Source organism: Macaca thibetana, chromosome 19 (assembly GCF_024542745.1).
Source record: "Macaca thibetana thibetana isolate TM-01 chromosome 19, ASM2454274v1, whole genome shotgun sequence".
Lineage (NCBI taxonomy): Eukaryota > Metazoa > Chordata > Mammalia > Primates > Cercopithecidae > Macaca > Macaca thibetana.
The window spans coordinates 35,539,911-35,565,208 of NC_065596.1; the positions used below are offsets into that span (position 1 = coordinate 35,539,911).

General features: G+C 57.1%; 2 protein-coding genes across 2 annotated transcripts in view; one reads left to right on the forward strand and one right to left on the reverse strand.

Annotated features, from left to right (window-relative positions):
* RDH13 (retinol dehydrogenase 13) overlaps nucleotides 1–25,298 on the reverse strand; it is a 75,974-nt gene that overhangs the window by 25,557 nt on the left and 25,119 nt on the right. The window lies entirely within an intron of this gene.
* EPS8L1 (EPS8 like 1) lies at nucleotides 11,886–24,229 on the forward strand. The gene is made up of 20 exons (XM_050771872.1): nucleotides 11,886–12,081; nucleotides 12,899–12,952; nucleotides 14,868–14,908; nucleotides 15,302–15,360; nucleotides 15,993–16,154; nucleotides 16,432–16,581; nucleotides 17,085–17,167; nucleotides 17,532–17,793; nucleotides 18,074–18,200; nucleotides 18,394–18,482; nucleotides 18,577–18,651; nucleotides 18,756–18,904; nucleotides 19,682–19,823; nucleotides 19,943–19,971; nucleotides 22,159–22,291; nucleotides 22,381–22,512; nucleotides 22,712–22,823; nucleotides 23,014–23,188; nucleotides 23,605–23,737; nucleotides 23,836–24,229. The coding sequence occupies exons 2-20, from the start codon at nucleotides 12,936–12,938 to the stop codon at nucleotides 23,920–23,922; spliced, it is 2,157 nt and encodes a 718-aa protein (XP_050627829.1). The 5' UTR covers nucleotides 11,886–12,081; nucleotides 12,899–12,935; the 3' UTR covers nucleotides 23,923–24,229.

A 25,298-nucleotide genomic window follows, 5' to 3' on the forward strand; every position in this document is an offset into this window, starting at 1 on the left:
ACTCCAGCCGTTTGAATCTTTCCAGCCCCAGCACCTCCCCAGCTTCTTGCCAGCCCCAGCCATCACCAAAGGGCACACAGATAAGCTGCCTCCACCAGGGCCTGTGCAGATGGTAAGTTTTTGAGCAAAATAAATACGGTCCTTGTCTGAAGCCACTGAGTTTTAGAATAATTTGTTATATGGCTGTAGTAACTGGAATGATTGCTCTAGGTTTATTTTATTCATCCTCGCTGCATGCAGCACGTGGCATGGCTCAGTAACTAGAAGGAAAGAAAAGAAGAAGGGAGGGAGGGGCAGAGGGTGGACAGGAGAGCATGGGAGGAAGGAAACAAGACAGGAAAGGAGCGTGTTGGTGGCCTTGCCTGCAAACTGAGCAGACACCACGCGAACAGGTGACCTCCCAGTTAAGACGGAGGGGACTCAGGGCTCAGGAGGGGCAGAAGGCCCCTGTGTTGGAGAGCTGGGCAAGCTTTTCTGTAGGAAATGATGGGGATCACGGCCATGTGAGCCGGCAGGATTTCCTCCAGCCAGGAGGGAGACTCCAGGCTGTGGGAACAGCTTAAGCAGAAGGCAGGGGACAGGAATGCAGGAGAAGCTATTGTGGGAGGGGGGAGGGGCTGCCTGGGCTGGCATGCAGGGTATGGGAGGGGGTGGAAGGGATGAGGCAGGAGCCATCAGTAAAGGACCCAGAGCGTGGCTCCAATGCCATGGTAGGAAGCTTGGCGTAGACTCAGAGGGTGCTGGGTACCACTGAAGGGTGTTGAGCCACGGAGGGTCGTGGGCAGATACGTGCTTTAGAATTGCCGTTTTTTCTGGCTGAGATGTAGAGTATGGACTGGAGAGGAGCACAGGGGACATAGGAAGGGCAGTTCTAGAAGGAGGAACTGTCCCACTAAGGAAAGTCAAGTAACTTCCTCGGTATCCATTCTTCCCTTCCGGCTCACGGCACTAGAGCCACTGATTGGCAGCTGGGTGCTATCAATCTCTCTCTCTCTCTCCCCCCCTCGCTTTCTCTCCCCTTCCTCTGTGTCTCCTCTCTCTCTCTCTCTCTCATCGCTCTCTCTCTCTCATCTCTCTCTCCCTCTTTCTCTCCCCCCCCGTGTCTCCTTCTCTCTCTCTCTCTCCATCTCTCTTTCTCTCCCCCTTACTCTCTTTCTCCTCTCAGTCTTCCTCTCTGTTTCTCTCTCTCTTCCTCTTTCTCCCTCTCTCTCTCTTCCTCTTTTCCTTTGTCTCTCCCTCTCCCCCCAACTTTCTCTTCCTACACACAGCTTGAGAGACCTCAGCAGTGTAAGATAAGTTTAACTCCCCCATGGCTGGGCATGGTGGTGCACGCCTGTAATCCTAACACTTTGGGAGGCCGAGGCAGGAGGATCACTTGAGATCAGGAGTTTGAAACCAGCCTGGCCAACATGAAACCCTGTCTCTACTACAATTACCAAAACATTAGCTGGCATAGTGGCTCACACCTGTAGTCCCAGCTACTCGGAAGGCTGAGGCAGGAGAATCGCTTGAACCCGGGAGTCAGAGGTTGCAGTGAGCAGAGATCGCATCTCTGCACTCCAGCCTGGGCGACAGAGCGAGATTCTGTCTCAGAAAAAGTCAGAGGAGGCTGGTGGCTCACACCTGTAATCCCAGGACTTTGGGAGGCTGAGGCAGGTGGATCATGAGGTCAGGAGATCGAGACCATCCTGGCTAACATGGTGAAACCCTGTCTCTACTAAAAAATACAAAAAATTAGCCAGGTGTGGTGGCGGGCGCCTGTAGTCCCAGCTACTTGAGAGGCTGAGGCAGGAGAATGGTGTGAACCAGGGAGGCGGAGCTTGCAGTGATCTGAGATGGTGCCACTGCACTCCAGCCTGGGCAACAGAGAGAAATCCTGTCTGAAAAAAAAAAGAAAAAAGAAGGAAGGAAGGAAGGAAGGGAGGAAGGAAGGAAGGAAGGACCGACCCTGATGTTCAGAGGGGGAAGGAAGGAAGGAAGGGAGGAAGAAAGGGAAGGAAGGAAGGAAAGAAGGAGGGAGGGAGGGAGGGAGGGAAGGAAGGAGGGAGGGAGGGAGGGAGGGAGGAAGGAAGGGAAGGGAGGGAGAGAGGAAGGGAAGGGAGGGAGGGAGGGGAGGGAGGGAGGGAGGGAGGAAGGAAGGGAGGGAGGGAGGGAGGAAGGGAAGGGAGGGAGGGAGGGAGGAAGGGAAGGGAGGGAGGGAGGGAGGGAGGGAGGAAGGGAAGGGAGGGAGGGAGGGAGGAAGGGAAGGGAGGGAGGGAAGGAGGAAGGGGAGGGAGGGAGGGAAGGAGGAAGGGGAGGGAGGGAGGGAGGAAGGGAAGGGAGGGAGGGAGGGAGGGAGGAAGGGAAGGGAGGGAGGGAGGGAGGAAGGGAAGGGAGGGAGGGAGGGAGGGAGGGGGAAGGAAGGAAGGAAGGAAGGAAGGAAGAAAGGAAGGAAGGAAGGAAGGAAGGAAGGAGGAAAGAAAGAAGACCCTGATGTTCAGGGAGCTGAGAGTGAAATCACTGGCTCCAACCCAGGATCCAAACTCAAGTCTGTCTGGGGTCCTGTCCCCGTCACCACCCGCTCCCCGACCCATCCACCACAGACCTGGGAAGGAGCCAGGCTCCTCCGGTTTCAGGAAAGGGCGGCACAAACCGCCCCTCCACGATCCCTCCCAGAGAGCAAACAGCTCCCGGCCGCCGCAGGTCTCCCTCCTCTTCCTGCCAGGCCGGTTCCCAGACCCACCCTCCCTGTGCCATAAGCGCCTCTCCCCACACCCTCACCAGTGCTGGCTGGTCTCAGAGGAACGCCCAGGAAAAATCTACCCGAACCCCTTTCCACTGGGAAGGGGACCCGCCTGGGCTTCCTCACTGCCGATGAGACCTCCCTCATCGCACGCTTAGAGCTGCCTGCATTTTCCTTCCTTCCTCAAGCGGGCTGGGAAGTCTAGAGACTCAGGCTTGGGCCAGCCCATTAGCGTAAGCATCAGCCACCGTCTCAGCTGCTACGGTCACTGCTGTCACCATCAACGTGACCGTCTCACACCTCACGTCCTCCGGCCAGCCACACCCCTGCACATTTAAGCCGCCAGCCTCCCTAAGGTTTCCTCTGCCTGAAATCCTCTCCGCATTCCTGGCTCATTCTCGAAATTGAGGTCAAAACCGCCTCCTTCCCTGACCACCCTATCTGAAGCAGCCGCACCTGCCTACTCGTAGTCACTCCGTCCCTTCACCTCTGTTTCGTTTCCTCTACAGCGTTTACTACAATCTGAAAGTCTTATTCACGTAGGTGTCTACTTGTTTATCTCCCCACCACACCCACTAGGATGACAATATCACAAGGGCTGGGGTTTCATCTGTCTCCTCCTCCTCTGTGTCTCCAGCACATAAAACATGCTTGGCACACTGTAGGTGCTTAAGTATTTGCTACTACGTCACTTTGGGATTTTGCATAGGACACTCCCAGTGCTTAGAATCTCAATTGTTGCTTCATTGTCCTTGGCAAACTCCTATTCATCCTTTAAATCCCCATCCATTTATCCCTTAACCAAGAAAGGCTTCTGTGTCTCATACAACCACCCATAAAGCTGGATTAGGGCTTTCTCTGGGGACACACATGCCCTGTGACACACTTCCATTAGTGCACATATCCCCCATGAATTGTGCACACCAGCAGGGTCTAGAGTAAAGCACACATTTTGTCTCAGGAACTACGTATTGAATGAATGAATTAATTACTTTTTTTTTTTTTTCCCTGAGACGGAGTCTCGCTCTGGAGTCACCCAGGCTAGAGTGCAGTGGCCAGATCTCAGCTCACTGCCAGCTCTGCCTCCTGGGTTTACGCCATTCTCCTGCCTCAGCCTCCCGAGTAGCTGGGACTACAGGCGCCCGCCACCACGCCCGGCTAGTTTTTTATATTTTTTAGTAGAGACGGGGTTTCACCATGTTAGCCAGGATGGTCTCGATCTCCTGACCTCGTGATCCGCCCGTCTCGGCCTCCCAAAGTGCTGGGATTATAGGCTTGAGCCACCGCGCCCGGCCTAATTACTTTTTTTGTTTTGTTTTGTTTTGTTTTGTTTTGTTTTTGAGACAGAGTCTCGCTCTGCCGCCCAGGCTGGAGTGCAGTGGCGTGATCTTGGCTCACTGCAAGCTCCGCCTCCCGGGTTCACGCCATTCTCCTGCCTCAGCCTCCCGAGTAGCTGGGACTACAGGCGCCCGCCACCACGCCCGGCTAGTTTTTTTGTATTTTTTAGTAGAGACGGGGTTTCACTGTGTCAGCCAGGATGGTAATTACTTTTTTTGAGACAAGGTCTTGCTCTGTCGCCCAGGCTGGAGTGCAGTGGTGCAATCATGGCTCACTGTAGCCTTGACTTCCCAGGCTCAAGCAATCCTCCCACCTCAGCCTCCCAAGCAGTTAGGACCACAAGTGCATGCCACTGTGCCTGGCTAATTTTTAAATTATTTTTGTAGGGATGGAATCTTCCTATGTTGCCCAGGCTGGTTTCAAACTCCTAGGCTCAAGGGATCCTCCTGCCTCCGCTTCCCAAAGTACCAGGACTATAGGTGTGAGACATCACACTCTGCCTCATTATTTAATATGTAAGTAGCTATATCTCTCTGAGACCCAGCCCCCATCTAATTTACAACCTCCCCCCTTCTCAAGAGCATGCCTCAGCTCCCATTGGCAGGGAATCTGACCTTTCTCCTTGTCATAGGATTTTTTTTTTTTTTTTTTGAGTCAGAATCTCAGTCAGTCACCCAGCCTGGAGTGCATGGCACGATGACTCGCTGCACCCTCTGCCTCCCAGGTTCAAGCGATTCTCCTGCCTCAGTCTCCCTAGTAGCTGGGACTACAAGTGCGCACGCCACCACACCCGGCTACTTTTGTAGAGATAGCATTTCACCGTGTTGGCTAAGCTGGTCTTGAATTCCTGATCTCAAGTGATGGCCTCCCAAAATGCTGGGTAGCAGGTGCGAGGCACCGCACCCGGCTGTCATAGGAATTTGTCAGCGAGTCCTACAGACTGGAGGTTATGCGTGGGGTGGTGTAGGGGTGGGGATAACGGAGGAGATGGGGGAGGGGTGAACTCTTCAAGCCCCAGGGGAGAAGTCTGTTCCATTCCTGGGACATCCTAGGTGACAGGGAAGAAAGTCCAGCCCCCCAAGACAGCTATCCCAGACTGGGCATAGAGGCACACCCTTGTAGGCGGACGAGCCGCAGACAAAACTCCTCAAACACCGGATTAAAGAAGGAAGAGGGTTTTTATTCGGCCGGGAGCGTTGGCAGATGTGCGTCTTAAGAGCCAAGCTCCCTGAAAAAGAAATACTTGGCCTTTTTAAAGACTTACAACTTTAAGGGGTCCACGTGAAAGGGTCGTGATAAATCGAGCAAGCGTGGGAAACGTGACTGGGGGCTACGTGCATCAGCTAACAGAACAAAAAGTTTTTACAACGCTTTTTTCATACAGTGTCTGGGATTTACAGATAACACAAGTAGCTTAGGCCAGGGGTTGATGTTATTATTATTCCTTTTTTTAACTCCTAGGGCCGGGTGGTGGTGCCAAGGTTGTCTGGCTATTTATCTTACTTTTGTTTCTTTCTCTCTTTCCTCCTGTCTTGTGAACGAGGCAAGGTCGGGGGAGGAGGGCAGCAGGAGTAGTGGTCTCCTTCCTTGCCCTGACCACAGGGCCCTGTCACTCACCCAAGAACAGCTGCCAATGACAGAATAGCCAGGCCGAGGGGGCAAGAGAGGTGCTTCGCTGATGGATTTCCCTGGTGCGTTGCCAAGACAGGGCTTTACTGCCTCCGCCCTGGACTGGCTGAGTCAGACTGTGCAGGGGTGGACACTTTGACTGGTATTTGGGAGGCATTTGCTGTGGGTTACAGAGAGGGAGGGGCCTGCTTTGCGGCCAGAGAAGGAGGAAAGAGGCCCTGGGCCCTGGGACTAGGGTGGAGGCTCGGGTTTCGGTCTTACCTGCTGCTCCAGACCACGGCCTGGAGGGCTGCCTGCGCCACCCCCAAAGCAAGGAGATAGGCGCTGCCCCTCCTCCCTCGGACCCGGGAGTCCAGGCCCCCGGCCCCTCCCCACTCGGACCCGGGAGTCCAGGCCCCCGGCCCCTCCCCACTCGGACCCGGGAGTCCAGGCCCCCGGCCCCTCCTCCCTCGGACCCGGGAGTCCAGGCCCCCGGCCCCTCCCCACTCGGACCCGGGAGTCCAGGCCCCCGGCCCCTCCCCACTCGGACCCGGGAGTCCAGGCCCCCGGCCCCTCCTCCCTCGGACCCGGGAGTCCAGGCCCCCGGTCCCTCCTCCCTCGGACCCGGGAGTCCAGGCCCCCGGCCCCTCCTCCCTCGGACCCGGGAGTCCAGGTCCCCGGCCCCTCCTCCCTCAGACCCAAGAGGCCTCAGACCCACACCGAATGCTTCTATGAGATAGTTTTCTCCACTTGCCCATGAAGAAATGAGCCCAGGCCCAGTCAGATCTGCATCTGTGTCACAGCCCAGAGCCACTGTAACTTTCGGCTACTGACCTCCCCCTCTGAGCCTCTGTTTTCTCCTCTGTCCATGGGGCAAGGGGTCTGCTCCTTCCCTCAAACACCAACCCAGGTAGGGTCAAGCACAGGAAATACTTGTGGCATGAATGTGATGAGAACACAGAATTGCAGAAGCCAAAGAAAGAGAAGTATAAGGACCCTCCTTCCACCCCCTACCTCCCCCACCTGCTGCTTCACACACCAGGACCACCTGCTGGGTAGCCAGGAGCTCACAGCCAGGAGCCCCGCTGGCCACCCCTGCAGCCCCCTCCTTCATTCAGGCAGTTTCATGGCCTGGAACACTCCTCATCCTCTAGGATTTGACACTGGCTGTCAAACTCATCCTTCAAAGTGATTCCTGGCCTGCCCTCCTCCTCTAGGCAGCCTGTCCTGACCCTCAGCAGCCTCTCCTGGCCGTGGCAGAGCCCTTCGTGTCCTCCCTTGCACCACGCACGGGAAGAAAGGCCATCATCCTCGCCATTGCTAACACCGGCCTTGCGTTTCCTCTTTGCCAGGTACTGTATTGACAACTCTCTACAACCTCACTTCATCCTCCTAATAAGCTGGGCGCGGTGGCTCATGCCTGTCATCCCAGCACTTTGGGAGGTTGAAGCAGGATGATCACTTGAGAGGCAGAGGTTGCAGTGAACCGAGATTATGGCCCTGCACTCCAGCCTGGGCAATAGAGGGAGACTCTATCTCAAAAAAAAAAAAAAAAAAAAAAAAAAAAAAAAAAAAAGAAAAGAAAAGAAAAAAGAAAGAAAAGAAAAAAAGAAAAAGAAAAAAATTCTTCCAACATTGTTATTCCCATTTTATAGTTGAAGGACTGAGGCACAGAGAGGTTAAGTAATTTACCCAGGGTCACACAGCTAGAAAAGAGCAGGATCCCAAGGTGGCAGCATAGGGTAGCATCAAAGGATGCAAAGGTCTAAACTGTATGGCATGGGTTCAACCGTCTCCTCCATGTATTTGTTGTGGGGCTGTGAATACATTACTTAGCTTGTTTGTGCCTTTGTTTCTTCATCTGTAAAATGGGGATAAGAGGACCCATTCCATAGGATATGGTGAGGATTATGCACACACACACACACACGCACACACACATTTATGATGTACTGAGAAGAAGATATAAGCACACAATAAGTATCTCCAAAATTATGCAGTGGCAAAGCCAGGATTCAGACCCACACCTGCCCAAGGCTCTCTGCCGTCGGACCACACTATATCTCTTTTTCTCTGTTCCTTCATTCCCATCAATCCAAGGCAAAAATACATGCCTTCTCTGATTTCCAGCCTCACTCAGCATAGACTGTGGAGGCAACATATCTTGAATGAAGCAATGAAGCAATAATGCACATGAATGCACCAAATGCCAAAAGCTCATTCACTCAACAAGTATCTCTCCAACACTTCCTGTGTGCTAGACCCAATTCCGTGTGCTGCAGACTAAGTCGGGGACTGACCACACAAAAATCTTTGCCCTTGTGAAGCCTGCATTTTTTTTTTTTTTTGATGGAATCTTGCTCTGTCACCCAGGCTGGAGTGCAGTGGCATGATCATCTTGGCTCACTACAACCTCCACCTCCCAGGTTCAAGCGACTCTCTTGCCTTGGTCTCCCAAGAAGCTGGGATTACAGGTGTGCACCACCAACTCCGGCTAATTGTTTGTATTTTTAGTAGAAATTGGGTTTTATCATGTTGGTGACGTGGTGTGATCTCAGGTGACTGCAACGTCCACCTCCTGGGTTCAAGTGATTTTCTTGTCTCAGCCCCCCCAAGAAGCTGGGATTACAGGTGTGCACCACCACCTCCGGCTAATTTTTGTATTTTTAGTAGAGACAGGGTTTCACCATGTTGGCCAGGTTGGTCTCGAACTCCCAACCTTGAGTGATCCACCCACCTCAGCCTCCCAAAGTGCTGGGATTACAGGCATATGCCACCGTGCCCGGCCTGTGAAGCTTGCGTTCTAACAGAGGAGACACAGACAAAATGAACCAGGAACACAGTGGGTAAGAAGGTGAAAAGTGCTCCACACAAAAATAAAGTAGGGAGAGAGGAAAGACACTAAAAAGAAGTTGGGTTGCCAGGCACGGTGGCTCATGCCTGTAATCCCAGCACTTTGGGAGGCCGAGACGGGCGGATCACGAGGTCAGGAGATCGAGACCATCCTGGCTAACATGGTGAAACCCCGTCTCTACTAAAAAATACAAAAAACTAGCCGGGCGAGGTGGCGGGCGCCTGTAGTCCCAGCTACTCAGGAGGCTGAGGCAGGAGAATGGCGTGAACCCGGGAGACGGAGCTTGCAGTGAGCCGAGATCCGGCCACTGCACTCCAGCCTGGGTGACAGAGCGAGACTCCGTCTCCAGAAAAAAAAAAAAAAAAAAAAAAGAAGTTGGGTTGCCAGGCACGGTGGCTCATGCCTGTAATCTCAGCACTTTGGGAGGCCGAGACAGGCAGATCACAAGGTCACGACATGGAGACCATCCTGGTGAAACCCCGTCTCTGCTAAAAATACAAAATTAGCTGGGCGTGGTAGCGCGCACCTGTAGTCTCAGCTACTCAGGAGGCTGAGGCAGAAGAATGGCTTGAACCCAGGAGGCGGAGGTTGTGGTGAGCTGAGATCACACCACTGCACTACAGCGTGGCCAACAAGAGCGAAACTCTGTCTCAAAAAAAAAAAAGAAGTCGGGTAAGGGATGCCACCATTTGAAACAGGGTGGTCACCCAGTCCTGAGAAGGTGACATTCAGGCAAAGACCGAAGGAGGCAAGGAAGTGAGGCATGAGGGTATCTGGCAGAAGAGCATTCCAGGCAGAGAGAACAGCAGGTGCAAAGCCCCAAAGGCAGAACCGGGTCTCGGTGTTCCAAGAGCAGCAAGGAGGCCGGTGTGCTGACACACAGAAGGAAGAGATGAGATCAGAATCACATCCCGTAAGGCCTTGCAAGATGTCAGCTTTTATACACAGAGAAATGGGGAGCCATAGAAGATTCTAAACAGGAATGACATGAGCCGACTTCAGTTTCTACAGGATCCCTGAACGGAGACTGGGCTTCGCAGGGAGCGGGGAGACCAGTTAGAAGGCTACTGCAATGGTCCAGGTGAGAGGCAGCGGTGGCGGGAACCAGATGGGAATCACTGATCATGCAAAAGGCTAAGAATGGGCAGGTCCGTCCCGTGCCCTGCTCTCTGCTCTCTGCTCTCTGCAATCTGAGTGTTGGAGTCTGACAGTCTCATCATCCACTCACTGCATAGGTAATCTTGGGCAAGTAGTTTTTTGTTTTTTTGGGGGGGGGTTTGTTTTGTTTTTTGAGACAGCGTCTCACTCTGTCGCCCAGGCTGGAGTGCAATGGCGTGATCTCCGCTCACTGCAACCTCCGCCTCCCAGGTTCAAGCGATTCTCCTGCCTCAGCCTCCTGAGTAGCTGGGACTACAGGCACGCGCCACCACACCCGGCTAATTTTTGTATTTTTAGTAGAGACAAGGTTTCACCATATTGGCCAGGCTGGTCTCGAACTCCTGACCTTGTAAGCTGCCCGCCTTGGCCTCCCAAAGTGCTGGGATTACAGGCGTGAGCCACCGTGCCCAGTCTGTTTTGTTTGTTTGTTTTTGAGACGGAGTCTTGCTCTGTCGCCCAGGCTGGAGTGCAGTGGTGAGATCTCAGCTCACTGCAAGCTCCGCCTCCTGGGTTCATGCCATTCTCCTGCCTCAGCCTCCCAAGTAGCTGGGACTACAGGCGCCTGTCACCTCACCCAGCTAATTTTTTTTTTGTATTTTTAGTAGAGACAAGGTTTCACCATGGTCTTGATCTCCTGACCTCATGATCTGCCCGCCTCCCAGTGCTGGGATTACAGGCGTGAGCTACCATGCTTGGCTCTGTTTTTTGAGGTGGACCTTGCTCTGTTGCCCAGGCTGGAGTGCAGTGGTGCGATTATCGGCTCACCGAAACCTCCGCCTCCCGGATTCAAGTGATTTTCCTGCCTCAGCCTCCTGAATAGCTGGGATTACAAGTGCCCGCCACCACGGCCAGCTAATTTTTGTGTTTTTAGTAGAGATGGGGTTTCGTCATGTTGGCTGGGCTGGTCTCGAACTCCTGACCTCAAGTGATCCGCCTGCCTCAGCCTCCCAAAGTGCTGAGATTACAGGCGTAAGCCACCGCGCCCAGCCTGTTTTTTTGTTTTTTTGAGATGGAGCCTGGCTTTGTTACCCAGGCTGGAGTGCAATGGTATAATATTGACTCATTGCAACCTCCGCCTCCCAAGTTCAAGTGATTCTCCTGCCTCAGCCTCCTCACTAGCTGGAATTACAGGTGCCCACCACCATGGCTGGCTAATTTTTGTTTTTATCAGAGATGGGGTTTTGCCGTGTTGGCCGGGCCGGTCTCGAACTCCTGACCTCAGATGATCCACCTGCCTCGGCCTCCCAAAGTGCTGGGATTACAGCACCCACGCAAGTTTCTTTTTTCTTTTTTTTTTTTTTTGAGACGGAGTCTCGCTCTGTCGCCCAGGCTGGAGTGCAGTGGCGCGATCTCGGCTCACTGCAAGCTCCGCCTCCCGGGTTCACGCCATTCTCCTGCCTCAGCCTCCCGAGTAGCTGGGACTACAGGCGCCCACAACCGCGCCCGGCTAATTTTTTGTATTTTTAGTAGAGACGGGGTTTCACCGTGGTCTCGATCTCCTGACCTTGTGATCCGCCCGCCTCGGCCTCCCAAAGCGCTGGGATTACAGGCGTGAGCCACCGCGCCCGGCCGCAAGTTTCTTAACTCTTCTCTGCCTCATTTTCTCATGTGTAAGACTAAGACAGCCTCCCACCGAGACACACTTCCCTCACGTGGCTCTGGGGAGAAATACTGTGGAAAGCTTTGCTAGTAACCTCTACGGCATGGAGGGAGTTCTCAAAAAGCGATTTTAGAAAGGTGTTTATGCCTGGGAAGCCTGTTCATTTTTGTGATATCCTTGGAGCTGGGCCAGGCACTTATCGAGCTAAATCTAACTTTTGTCAGAATGGCAGGGGGAAGTCATGGAGGAAAATTTCCAAAGGAAGGGGGAACGGGATGGGTGGGGGGGTGTTGAGGGCATAGGCAGAGGCAGTGACAACGGACAGGAGGTGTCCACAGAACGGGGACTGCCACTGGCCCTGGAGACAGAAGGTCAGCCCCGGGTTCAAATCCTCCCTTAGCCAAGTGCTGAAATGGACTAGTTGTTGAACCTCTCTAGCCTTCGGCTTCCTCATCTGTCAAGCAGAAATCAAACCTCGAACTTCCTCCCGTTGTTAGAATTTCAAGGGAGTTTTAAAGACAGAGCTTTCAACTCTGACCTGTGAACAAGTGTGACATCAAATTTACTGTTTGCTATTAGTCTGTTGTTACGAGGCAGAGAGTTTCCCGGCTCCCCTGCAGTCAGCCCCTCCTGGATCTGTCTGCCAGCCCCGCCCCTGGGTCACTCCAGCCAGGCTGTGCCAGGTGAACGCTCAGGTATGCGGAGGCGGAGGCAGGACAGCCCTGGGAGGGAGCAGGAGGAGGGGCCGGCAGCCTGGAACGGAAAGGACAGCGGAGAGCAGGGCAGAGCCTGAGCAGGCAGGTGAGGAGATCCGGGTTCAGAGAGAAGGAGGCCGGGATTTGACCAATGGGTCTGAGGGAGAAGGGGACTGGGGTCTGGACTCCTGGGTCTGAGGGAGGAGGGACTGGGGTCTGGACTCCTGGGTCTGAGGGAGGAGGGACTGGGGTCTGGACTCCTGGGTCTGAGGGAGGAGGGGCTGGGGGTCTGGACTCCTGGGTCTGAAGGAGGAGGGGACTGGGGTCTGGACTCCTGGGTCTGAGGGAGGAGGGGCTGGGGGCCTGGACTCGTGGGTCTGAGGGAGGAGGGATTGGGGGCCTGGACTCCCGGGTCTAGGGAGGAGGGATTGGGGGCCTGGACTCCTGGATCTGAGGGAGGAGGGATTGGGGGCCTGGACTCCTGGGTCTGAGGGAGGAGGGGCTGGGGGCCTGGACTCCTGGGTCTGAGGGAGGAGGGGCTGGGGGCCTGGACTCCTGGGTCTGAGGGAGGAGGAGCTGGGGACCGGGGCTCCTGGGTCTGAGGGAGGAAGGGCTGGGGCCTGGACTCCTGGGTCTGAGGGAGGAGGGGCTGGGGGCCTGGACTCCTGGGTCTGAGGGAGGAGGGGCTGGGGCCTGGACTCCTGGGTCTGAGGGAGGAGGGGCTGGGGGCCTGGACTCCTGGGTCTAGGGAGGAGGGACTGGGGCCTGGACTCCTGGGTCTGAGGGAGGAGGGACTGGGGGCCTGGACTCCTGGGTCTGAGGGAGGAGGGGCTGGGGCTTGGATGCCTGTGTTGAGGGAGGAGGCTGGGGTAGGAATTAGAGGCTCCTACTGGCCAGGCCCTCACATCTTTGCTGGCTCCCAGGGCACCTCCAGGTGGGCAGGAGCTCCCACTCAGCACCATGAGCACCGCCACCGGGTAAGTGCCCCTGGCCCCCAGGCCCCAGGCCCCAGCCCCTAGCCCCAGCCCCAGCACGCCTCCCGCCTCCCCTCGCCTCCTCACCCACACCCGCAGATCCTGTTTCTGGCAGCCCAGACTCTGGCCCAAGCCCGGACACTCAGGAGGAAGCCAGAGCCACTCTCCTCCCTGCCCAGCCTGGGGTTAGGGGCCCCCACTGTAGAGCAGACAGGCCTGTGCTCCAGCTCGGCCCTCACACTCCATGCTGATGTAACCCCGGTCAAAGGACATCACCTCTTGGAGCCTCAGCCCCCTCCTCTGTGACACAGGGACAATTTTGAAACATTGGTGGGATAGTGCATTACAGGACTTAGCCGGCCACCTCACTGACAGCCGGTGCTCAGCTCATAGGAGCCTCTGTTGGGATTGTTATCTTGTTAGTAAATAGTAACCCTTTGCTAGAAAATCAGGACTGTTCATAATGAAGACTCAAGTCTCCTAGAGTAAGCAGGGAGAAAAACAATGAGCGATGAGTCAAAATACCTGCATGGTAGGTAGTGAGTTCTCTGGCCCAGAGGTAATCAAATTGGTGACATCAGACTGGCAGGAGCGGGATGAGGAACAGGAGTTTGGGAAAAAGGGTTTATCAGTTCCCCTGACGCCACCTGATCTCTGAGCTTCTGTTATGCGCATGGAAGTGGGGATCCAAGAATTCTTAGGAAAGGTAACCTTAGGAAGAAATCAAGGACAAGAGGAGACAGAGAGGGATGCGGCTGGGAAGCGCCTGGCCCATGGGGGTGGGAGGGGAAACAGATAATTCCCTGTCTACTTCAGATACTACTAATGCTATTGTAACAATCCCCATTTATTGAGCAACTTCTGTGTGCTAAGCCCTGGCAGCATCTTAAGAATGATAATAACAGTTATTGAGGCTTCAAAATACTTCACCTGCATCATCTGACTGAATTTGCCCAACAGCCCTACCAGATAGTTACTATGTTACAGAAAGAAACCGAGGCAGAGAGATTAAGTCCCCTTCTCAAGGTCTTACGGCAAGGAGGCAGTAGACAGAGGATTTGAATCCAGGACTATGCCATGGTCGAGACCACGCTCCCCCTACCACCCAGCACCACCGCCTGACCTGTCTTCTTTTTTTTCGAGGTGGGGTCTCGCTGTTGCCAGGCTGGAGTGCAGTGGCGCGATCTCAGCTCACTGCAACCTCCGCCTCCCAGGTTCAAGTGATTCTCCTGCCTCAGCCTCCCACGTAGCTGGGACTATAGGCACCCGCCACCACACCCAGCTAATTTTTGTATTTTTAGTAGAGATGGGGTTTCACCATGTTGGCCAGGCTGGTCTCGATCTCTTTTTTTTTTTTTTTTTTTTTTTGAGACGGAGTCTCGCTCTGTGGCCCAGGCTGGAGTGCAAGTGGCTGGATCTCAGCTCACTGCAAGCTCCGCCTCCCGGGTTTGCGCCATTCTCCTGCTTCAGCCTCCCGAGAAGCTGGGACTACAGGCGCCCGCCACCTCGCCCGGCTAGTGTTTTTGTATTTTTTAGTAGAGACGGGGTTTCACCGTGTTAGCCAGGATGGTCTCGATCTCCTGACCTCGTGATCCGCCCGTCTCGGCCTCCCAAAGTGCTGGGATTACAGGCTTGAGCCACCGCGCCCGGCCTCGATCTCTTGACTTTGTGATCCGCCCATCTCTGCCTCCCGAAGTGCTAGGATTACAGGCGTGAGCTACCTCGTCCGGTCTACCTGTCTTCTTAAAGTCCAGCTCTGGCTCTGAGCTCTCCTGCTCAATAATAGTAAAAATAATAATAATAACCCTTCCATGGCTCCCCATTACCTTCATAATGAAGCCCTTGCTGCCCTGCTTGGCATTTCCGCAGGGTCCGCCCCCAATTCCACAGTCTCACTGATCCCTCTTTTCTTCACCAGCCCAGAAGCTGCCCCAAAGCCAAGTGCCAAGTCTATCTATGGTAAGTAGGAGGCAAGGGAGCCCCAGGCCCATAGAACTGGGTCTAAAGAAACAGGACCTGGAATCCAGGGTCTTGGAGGAGGAGAGGCTGGGCCTGGACTCCTGGGTCTGAAGGAGGAGGGCCTGGGGGCTCTGGACTCCTGGGTCTGAGGGAGGAGGAAGAGCTGAAGGTCTAGACTCCTGGGTCTGAGGAAGGTGGGGCTGGGGGCCTGGACTCCTGGGTCTGAAGGAGGAGGGCCTGGGGGCTCTGGACTCCTGGGTCTGAGGAAGGTGGGGCTGGGGGCTCTGGACTCCTGGGTCTGAGGGAGGAGGGGTTGAGGCTGGACTCCTGGGTCTGAGGGAGGAGGGGCTGAGGGCCTGGACTCCCAGGCTCATTTTCTTTCTCCCCTGGCAGAGCAGAGGAAGCGTTACTCCACAGTGGTTATGGCCGATGTATCCCAGTACCCAGTCAATGTGAGTCTGGGATCTATGTTCCCCAGGACATCTTCTAGGGCAAAGGTGGCCTCAGGAGATAGGGCTTTGGAAAGCAGCTGGGCCCCCAAGCAGGAAGCATGTGGAAAGTCAGTTTGCCCATCTGTAAAACGGACCTCCGTTGCCTCACCTCAGTCATGGATATGAAGTCAGGGACCTCGGGTCCACTCAAATCTGCCAGCCTTTTCTCCGGGCTAGCTGTTGTGCTGGACAGTGGGACCATGGGGACAAATCAAGACACAGCCCTGCATGAGGAGGGGGTAGACAAGGTCCAGAGGAACCCACGGAGGTGCCTGGTGCTCTAATGGAGGTGGCAGGGGGCACAGCGGGAGACCCGAGGAGGCATTTAGAAGGAGAGAGCTGTAATCCAGACTCCTTCCCTGCCCGCAAGGAGCCTCCAGTCTGTGAGAAGCCAGACTCAGGTGCTAGTCACTCTGATGAAAGGGAAACAAAGAGCACTGGGAGGAGGAGCTGATTTGTGGAGCAGGTGATCAAGGAAGGCTTCCTGGAGGAGGTGTGGTTAGTCTCAGGCTGAAAGTCTGATTATTCTGGGGGATTCTGAGCCCACCTGGCATCATCTTGGGCCTCACTGCTGTCTCCCTGGTCCGTACCAGCACCTGGTGACGTTCTGCCTGGGTGAGGACGATGGCGTGCACACCGTGGAGGATGCCTCCAGGAAGCTGGCCGTCATGGATAGCCAGGGCCGAGTCTGGGCACAGGAGATGCTGCTGCGAGTGTCTCCCGACCATGTCACGCTGCTCGACCCGGCCTCCAAGGTGCCAGGGGGCACGTGGGTGGGAGGAGTGTCTGGGGCAGGGACTTCAGGGGGTCTGGGTGTGAATCTTGGCTCCTGCATGTCCTTCCTCTGGGAACTCTGGCGAGGGACCCCAGCCCCCTTCTTGAGCCTTAATAGCCTCATCTATTAAACAGGGGTGTTATCCCTAACTCCCTAACTGCGTGAGGTTGCCCTGACCTGCTGGCCCACACTCCCGTCGCCATTTAGTAGTACCATCATTTCGGGGCCTCAGTTTACCCTGCCATCCCACCCGGCAGGAGGAGCTGGAGTCATACCCGCTGGGCGCCATCGTGCGTTGTGATGCGGTGATGCCACCCGGCCGGAGCCGCTCGCTGCTGCTGCTCGTGTGCCAGGAACCCGAGCGCGCGCAGCCCGACGTGCACTTCTTCCAGGGCCTGCGCCTTGGGGTGAGCGGACGGCGTTCGGGTTGGCTCTGGGGGCGGAGCTGGAACTGGGCGGAGCCTGGAGCCGGGGCGGAAATGGGTGGGGCCTCTAGGTGAGGCGGGGCGTAGGGCTAAGGCGGGATCACAGCAAGGAAGGGCATGGGACCTGGGAAGGAAGTTCTGAAAGGGAGTGGGGTTTGAGGAGACTGGACCCAGGGTCAAGATAGCACATGAGGGTGGGATGAGGACATGAACAGAACATGGGCAAGTAGGGCCTGGGGGAGCAACCAGGACGAGGATGGGGGCGAGAAACCACCTGGACTGGGTCTCCATGGGCCGGGTCGTGGTTTGGGGCAGGGACAGGTGTAGGGCGAGGGGTGAGTCCAGAGTGTGGACGTGCGTGGGAAGATAGGCGTGAACGATGGCCGCACGTGGGCTGGGACAGAGCAGAAAAATCGGCCAGGGGCGTGGCCCGGGTAGGAAGGGGGTGCGGCGTGGGGAGGCGTGGCCTGATGTGTGATTGGCAGGCGGAGCTGATCCGAGAGGACATCCAGGGGGCTCTGCACAATTACCGCTCCGGCCGCGGGGAGCGCAGGGCGGCGGCGCTCAGGTGAGAAGGAAGAAGTTGGCGGGGTCTCTGGGAAGCCGGTTTCCCCTCCCTGTGCCTCAGTCTACAACACCAGACTGGAACGGAGCAAGTTTTGCATGGAGTCAAGCACAACCTAGTCGAGTCTTGTCTGTACCTCCCAGACGAGATGACTCCCCAGAACTCTTACTTCTTTTCCCTGTTCCCTGTCCAGGCCCTCAGTTTCACTCTAGAGAGGTGCTACCCCTCCCCATATCGGATTTCTCCCTACCTCGTTGAACTTGTTTACTCCCTTTGAGCCTCAGTGTGTCTCGTTCTGCGCCCCGGATTTCCCCCTCCATGGACCCCTCAGTGGACCCAGCCTTGGTGTCCCCGTCGCCCTCTGCAGGGCCACGCAGGAGGAGTTGCAGCGCGACCGCTCGCCCGCCGCTGAGACCCCGCCCCTGCAGCGCCGCCCGTCCGTCCGCGCAGTGATCAGCACCGTGGAGCGGGGCGCAGGCCGCGGGCGACCCCAGGCGAAGCCCATTCCCGAGGCAGAGGAGACGCAGAGGCCTGGGCCCGCGGGGACCTCGAGCAGCGCTGACCCGGCCTCCCCGGACCTGGGTCCCCGGGGTCCTGACCTGGCGGCTCTGCAGGCGGAGCGGGAAGTGGTGAGTCGCGCGGGAAAGGGGCTGGGGGCGGGGCCAGACGACTGGAGGCGGGGCTAGGGCGTGGGGGGCGGGGCCAGCTGCGGGATAGGAGTTCTCCGTCAATCTGGTCAGACTTCGGCGTTATGGAGGCGGGGAAGGGGCGGGGCTTGGTTGTAGGGCGTGGCCAGGTGTTTGGGGCGGGGCCTGTCTGGGGACGTGTCTAGGTGCTCAGGTTCAGGGCTTCGACGGGGATGGTTTTGGAACTCGGGAGCCCTGAGCGTCCCCCTCCTCTGTCCCCCAGGACATCCTGAACCACGTGTTCGACGACGTAGAGAGCTTCGTATCGAGGCTGCAGAAGTCGGCGGAGGCGGCCAGGGTGCTGGAGCACCGGGAACGCGGCCGCAGGACCCGGCGCCGAGCGGCTGGGGGTAAGGGCACCCCCGCGTGGGATCTGAACCCCCCTCCCGATCACTTCCAGATGCCCCCCCTCTCCCCAGGGTCTCCCCTCCCGCCACTTACCAGGGCTGACCTCACAGCCATCTTAACCGGGTGTCCATCTCTCTCTCTGCCTGCCTGGTGCTGGCCCCGCGTCCCCATCGCCGCGCCCGTCGGCCCCCGCAGAGGGCCTGCTGACGCTGCGGGCCAAGCCGCCCTCGGAGGCCGAGTACACCGATGTGCTGCAGAAGATCAAGTACGCCTTCAGCCTGCTGGTGAGGACGCGTCCGCCCCTGGGCCGGGGCGCGGGCACGGCGAAGCTGCCCCGTCCCCGCACCCACGCCAACCACCTCCCTCCCCACGCCCCAGGCCCGGCTGCGCGGCAACATCGCCGACCCCTCCTCCCCGGAGCTGCTGCACTTCCTTTTCGGGCCTCTGCAGATGGTGAGACCCGCCCCAGGTCCTCGGGCCCCCCTGCGGCGGGAGGAATCGGTTCGACTTGCAGACGGTGTGACGGCACGGCCTGCCCCCTCCCGCTCCCCTGACAGATTGTGAACACGTCGGGGGGGCCCGAGTTCGCGAGCAGCGTGCGGCAGCCGCACCTGACGTCGGATGCCGTGGCGCTGCTGCGGGACAACGTCACTCCACGTGAAAACGAGCTCTGGACCTCGCTGGGGGACTCGTGGACCCGCCCCGGGTGAGGGGCGGGACTGGGAGGCGGGGGGCGTGGTAATTGGAGGAGCTTAAGGGCTGGGAGATGAGTGGCATGATGATTGGAAAATGAGACTAGGAGGAAAGGGACAGGTTGGAGGCGTGGCTTCGTTGTGTTGGGGCGGGGCTTAGGACAGATGCCAAGATTCAATTGGCGGAAAGGCCAGAAATTAATATGAAGGAAAGATTTAAGACCAGCAGACCAATCAGATTGAAAGAAAAGGTGGGGCTTAAAGGAATAGAGGGGCTACGGGGCAGGAGCGGGGCTACGCGAAGGGGCGGGGCTTCTGGAAAGTTTGGTCTATAACTTTGGCGATGGGACAGAGTCTGTGCACTGGGGGCTGGGAGTTTCGTAGGGAAAGGGTCAGAACCTGAAACCGAGCTTAAGGAAAACCTGATTTGGAATCAGAGGTGAAATTTAGAGGCTAGATAAGGCAATTTTTTTTCCAGAGAGAGAGAGAGATGGATGGGCGTGGGGGGCGGGTCTCAATATGTTGCCCAGGCTGGTCTTGAACTCCTGGCCTCAAGCGATCCTTCCATCTTGGCCTCCCAAAATGCTGGGATTACAGGCGTGAGCCACTGCACCCGGCCTAGAAATATAAATTACTGTTGGGTTGGGCTTGGAGGTACCGGCAGGACTTGGTGAAAAGTGGCGGGGCTAGATACAGAGAGCTTTAGGGGAAAACTTAGTGAAGTTAATGACAGAGCTCAGCTGGGGGCTGTACCAGGATCCCTGAGCTCTTGGCCCTGTCCCTGGCTGCAGGCTGGAGCTGCCCCCGGAAGAGGGACCCCCATACAGACCCGAGTTCTTCAGCGGCTGGGAGCCGCCGGTTACTGACCCGCAGGGCCGCGCTTGGGAAGACCCAGTTGAGAAACAGCTACAGCACGAGCGGAGGCGCCGGCAGGTGAGGAGGAGCAGCCAGCTCCCCCAAGCGACAGGGCAGGGCCGAGGCTGGGAAGTCCGGGGTGGGGGCGTGGCCGGTCCGCCTGGCCCCGCCTGACCCGACTCTCTTACTTCCTGCAGCAAAGCGCCCCCCAGGTCGCTGTCAATGGGTGAGTGTCCGCCCCAGGGCAGGGCAAGGGGGTCCAGGAGGGGTGCTTCCCGGGGGCTCCCGGTGTTGACTCCGCCCCCTTTTTTTCTGTGTTTTTCCTTCTGTCTTCCTGGCTCTTTTCAGGTGGGTGAGATGGTGAAGGGGCGGGCCGGGGCCGGGAGACAGGGAGGAGCAGGGAGGGAGGGGGCGGGATCCAGACTTCTGGGGCCAAGGGAGGAGGGAATGGAGACCGGGGTTTCCGGGCCTAAGGGAGGAAAGGGGCTGGGAGTGGGTAAAGTCTGAGAGGTTGGATCTCTGGATCCCCAAAAGGCTGGAAGAAGGCAGTTTGGTTTCTCAGGGCCTGGGAAGCACCATGTCTGGGCTCCCTACGAGGACAGAGCCCTGGATATTGGAGGGGAGAGGCTGGGGAATTCGACCTTTGGGTTTTGAAGAAGAGCCCAAGTCTGGTGCTTGGGATCCTGGAGACCCAGAGGAGCAGGCTTGGGACTTCAAGGGCTTAGGGGCAAGTTTCTGGGAAAGTTAGGAAGTGGTAGTATCTCTGGGCCCCGGAGAGGGGTAAAGGCTGGGTGATTAACCTCTTGGTTTTCCAGACGCGCTAATGCAATTGTCTAAGTCACTGCTGGGTGTCGGACTGGGTTAAAAGGTTTAAGGGTTAAAAGGATAAGATTGAAGCTTGAGACCTGGACTCCTAGGTCCCTGGGGGAAAAAAGGACATTCCACGTCATGTTCTACCAAGCAGTGGGGGTTCAGACTCTGGGTCCTGGGGGAGGAAATGAAGTAGATGGACCAGAACTCTAGGGTCCTTGAGCAAATAGAGGGCAGATTGGAGGGAAACAACATGGGAGGAGACGAAAACAAAGCAGTGAGGCTGGAGGAGACAAAGGGGGGTCTAGGTGAGGGCCTGGGCAGAGGGTCTCAGCAGGGACAGCGTGCTGGGAGCTGCCAGCCCCACACAGGGGGTGCCGCGGCCCTGAAGACCCCCCCTCCCCCCTGCACAGGTAGGCCTGATCCAGGCTGAGGTCCCTCTTATTGGGAGTCAGAGCTGAAATCCCACCCCTGCCCCCAGCTGCCTGATATCGCAACCCCCCTCCCTGTTCACAGCTTCAAGTCACTTTCTCTGAGCCTCAAGTTCTTTGCAGGGAAACTGGGAATGATGGTAATCCCTTCCTGGAACAGTGAGAAGTCTGTGGTGTTGTAGGAACTAGCAGTTCAAGGCTCAAGGCTGTGACCATGTTCAAGTTCAAGTCCAGCTGCCTGCAAAGGAGGGCAGCATTATTCAGACATGGACTGCCCTGGTCCCAGGCTGGCGATGCCACCTGTGACCTTTACATCCCTGTGCCTCAGCTTCCTCCTCTGTGAAAATGGAGAAGATAATAGGGTCTCTGGGGGAGGAAGAAACTGGGGACGGGGAGAGGGGAGCCCAAATTCATGGTTCTACCAACGGTTGTCATGAAGGTCAAATCAACTAATATACATAACAGTGCCTAGCACATAGTAAGTGCTACAGAAGTGGTAGCTATTGTTTGTTTTTTGAGACAGGGTCTCACTCTGTCATCAGGCTGGAGTGCAGTGGTGAGATCTCAGCTCACTGCAACCTCTGCCTGCCAGATTCAAGCGATTCTCCTGCCTCAGCCTCCAGAGTAGCTGGGACTACAGGCACGCGCCACCACACCCAGCTAATTTGTGTATTTTTCAGTACAGACAGGGTTTCACCATGTTGGCCAGGATGGTCTTGATCTCTTGACCTTGTGATCTGCCCTCCTCGGTCTCCCAGAGCGCTGGGATTACAGGCGTGAGCCACCGTGCCCGGCATAGCTATTGTTTTTATTATGCTCATGAGTTATGATATTTAAGCCCAGTGCCTATTAGATGCTCAATAAATGACAGCTGTTTCTAGCTGTGTGATGTAGGCAAGTGGTTTTATCTCTCTGAGCCTCATTCTCCTCTGTAAAATGGAACCGATGATGGGATAGTACCCACTGCATATGCCTACAGCACAATGCCAAACAACGGAGGGGGCAAAACATATTCAGGCTGTTATTCTCGTTTCAAATTTCTATTAACAGTATTAACCTGGCCCCTGCTGTGCCCCCTGCTTGGCTCTAACCCTAGCTCACACCAGCACCCTGCACCCCAGAGCAATGGGGCTGGCTGCCTCCTTATCTCCAACCCTCCTGCTTCTCCTCAGTCACCAAGACTTGGAGCCAGAATCTGAGCCTCAGCTGGAGTCAGAGACAGCAGGAAAATGGGTCCTGTGTAATTATGACTTCCAGGCCCGCAACAGCAGTGAGCTGTCGGTCAAGCAGCGGGACGTACTGGAGGTTAGAGGAGCGGGAGGCTGAGGGGCAGGAATTAGGCAGCCCTAGCTGCAGATGCAGGCTCTGAACCTTCTGCCTTTTACCGCACGCAGGTCCTGGATGACAGGCGCAAGTGGTGGAAGGTTCGGGACCCAGCGGGGCAGGAGGGATATGTGCCCTATAACATCCTGACACCCCACCCCGGACCCCGGTTGCACCACTGCCAAAGCTCTGCCCGCAGCCTGGTGAGCCGGCGCAGACGCTGGGGTCTTGAGGGAGGAGAGGCTGGGACCAGATACTGGGAACAAGGGGCGTGGGGATCAGCTGTCAAGAGTGCTGGTGCAGGTGGTGACTGGGGGTTCATAAATGCATCTCCAGAAAGGGGAGAGGCTGGGACTCTGATTCCTCTCCCTAACCCAGGTGCTCTCCTCTGCTCCCTTTCAGAACAGCACTCCTCCTCCGCCACCAGCCCCAGCCCCAGCCCCACCTCCAGCTCTGGCTCGGCCCCGCTGGGACAGCTGCGATAGCCTCAACAGCTTGGACCCCAGCGAGAAGGGTGAGTGGTGGGGACGCCGGCTGTGGGGAGAGGTTCTTATCCTTGCTTTCCAGGCAGGGAAACGGGGGCTCAGAAAGAGCAAATGGACTCCTGCCCCATTCTGGGGAGGCTGGAGCACCCCCCCGCCCTCTGGCCCCAGGACCCCTCGCCCTGAGCCCCCACTCCCTCCCTCCGGGTTTCCCACCTGCAGAGAAATTCTCCCAGATGCTCATTGTCAACGAGGAACTGCAGGCGCGCCTGGCCCAGGGCCGCTCGGGCCCGAGCCGCGCAGTCCCAGGGCCCCGCGCTCCGGAACCGCAGCTCAGCCCGCAATCGGACGCCTCCGAGGTCCGAGCCTGGCTGCAGGCCAAGGGCTTTAGCTCCGGGTGAGTGGGGCGGGGGCCGGCTCGGCGCGGGTTGATACGCAGGCTGGGAGCGGAGCGTTCCGATCGGCCGGGAGTCGGGGGGCAGCAGTCGTGGAGACCACAGGGAGCCGGGATTAGCCCGAAGTGAAGGTCTGTCTGGTAGCAACATCCAGTGGCAGGCTGTGATTGCCATGTGTTTTCAGACTCCGACTGGATTCCTTAGGGAAATCCCGCACCCTTCGAAAGCATATGACCACGCCCCCCGGGTGGCACATTGTGATTGGTGGGTGGGGTTCAGGGGGTGTGGGCCCTGCCCCCCGGAGCTGTTCTGATTGGATCATCGCCGGGTGGGCGTGACATGAGTGACGGGGGCTGGGGCATCCGGCGACCTGCCTGACGGCGACCTGCCTGACTGCGCCCCGGCTGCCCTCGCTCAGGACCGTGGACGCGCTGGGTGTGCTGACTGGGGCGCAGCTTTTCTCGCTGCAGAAGGAGGAGCTGCGGGCGGTGAGCCCCGAGGAGGGGGCGCGTGTGTACAGCCAGGTCACCGTGCAGCGCGCCCTGCTGGAGGTGAGCCGGGCCGCTGGTCCCTGGGTCTGGGTGGGGTTGGGACGCCGAGGGCGAGGGCTCGGACACCAGGACAAAGCGATTTCCACCCTGCTCTCTAGGACAAAGAGAAAGTGTCAGAGCTGGAGGCAGTGATGGAGAAGCAAAAGAAGAAGGTGGAAGGCGGGATGGAAATGGAGGTCATTTGACCTGCCCGGCGCCCTTCGCAAAAAGTGACCAGGCCCCGTGTGAGAACGGACTCTTCAGACTCCTCAATAGCAGAAGTCGGTCTTCTGAAGGATGGCCAATCTGCTCCGGCCCCGGTCTTCCCCCATCCCTGTGGACAGACTGAATAATCCTTGCTGCAGTCCCTCCGGGGCAGATCTGGAGTGGCTGTGAGTGGGGAGGGCGTGGAGACAGTCTACGGAAAGCGCGAGCAGACCCCCAAGAGGGTGCAGTAGAGCCCTGAGCATTGTAATATGCCGCCCAGCCTATAAACAGCCTCCTTACTTGGCAGATGGTGTGTCAACTGCTGTCCTCTACCCGGCTACCAGGGGGCCCAGAAACCTTCCCCTTGCCCCAGTCACAGCCTCAAGGAACCTGGAAGATGTTCCACCTTCTTTGGTTTCTCTCTCAGAACCCTCCTTTCCATCCCCCGGGTCCCAAACCAGGCTCCCTCCTGACCTCCTAGCCAGCCAAGTCCAGCCTGCCCCATCTTCGGGTTTCCCTGGCTCGCGGCTCCCTTGGTTCCCTGAGAACCAAGGTTCTCACTTCATTCCTTCCTGCATCCTGGCCCTGCCCTTCTCCAAACTCTCCCAAGCCCCTTCAACCTCTGCGGTTTGCACTTGCTACCTCTGCTGGCCGAAACAGCCATTCCCTGCCTGGCAAACTCCTCCTATTCAGCTCACTCACTCACTGTGGCGAAGCCTGCCCTCATCCCCGAAGCTAGTTCCCCACCTCCTGCCATGGCCCTGCCAGGTGGAACTGGCAGCCTCCCCAGCATGCCACAGCTTTCTGGTCACTTTTTGTCCTGGGAGATGGCAGCCAACTGAAAACGTCCTACTCCCTCAAGAACTAACTCCTTTCCCCTCTGGCAAGCCCTGTAACATTCTTTTCCCCATTGTCCAAGCGGCTGGTAAGGTCTGCTTTTCTCTGGATCCCCCCGTTTCCAGACTGGACACTCTCTGCCTTTGGGAAGAATGGTCCTTTCTCTTTCTTCCGTGGCTCCGCTTCCCCAGATTACTGCGGGCCTATGGGCCTCAAGCCTGTCCCCGAGTTGTTCCAACCTGGGGCACCAGGTGGCGCCCTCCAAGATGGGAAAGGATCAGAGAGATCCTCCTGGGGCAGGCAGGAGTTCTCAGTCCCCACTTTGCCAACTCCTGCCTGGTTCCTTCCGGTTCCTTCCTTCCTCTTTGGATCTCCAAGAGTCCTTCCCCTATCTGCCCCGTCCCTAGATCCTACTCACACACTTCCCTTGGCTCCCTATGGCCCACCAGACAAAACCCAGGCCCCAGCTTGGCAGTCACAGGCTGCCACTTGGCTCACCGGCTTCGACCCCACAGGGCTCAGCTCCCTCCTCCTGCTG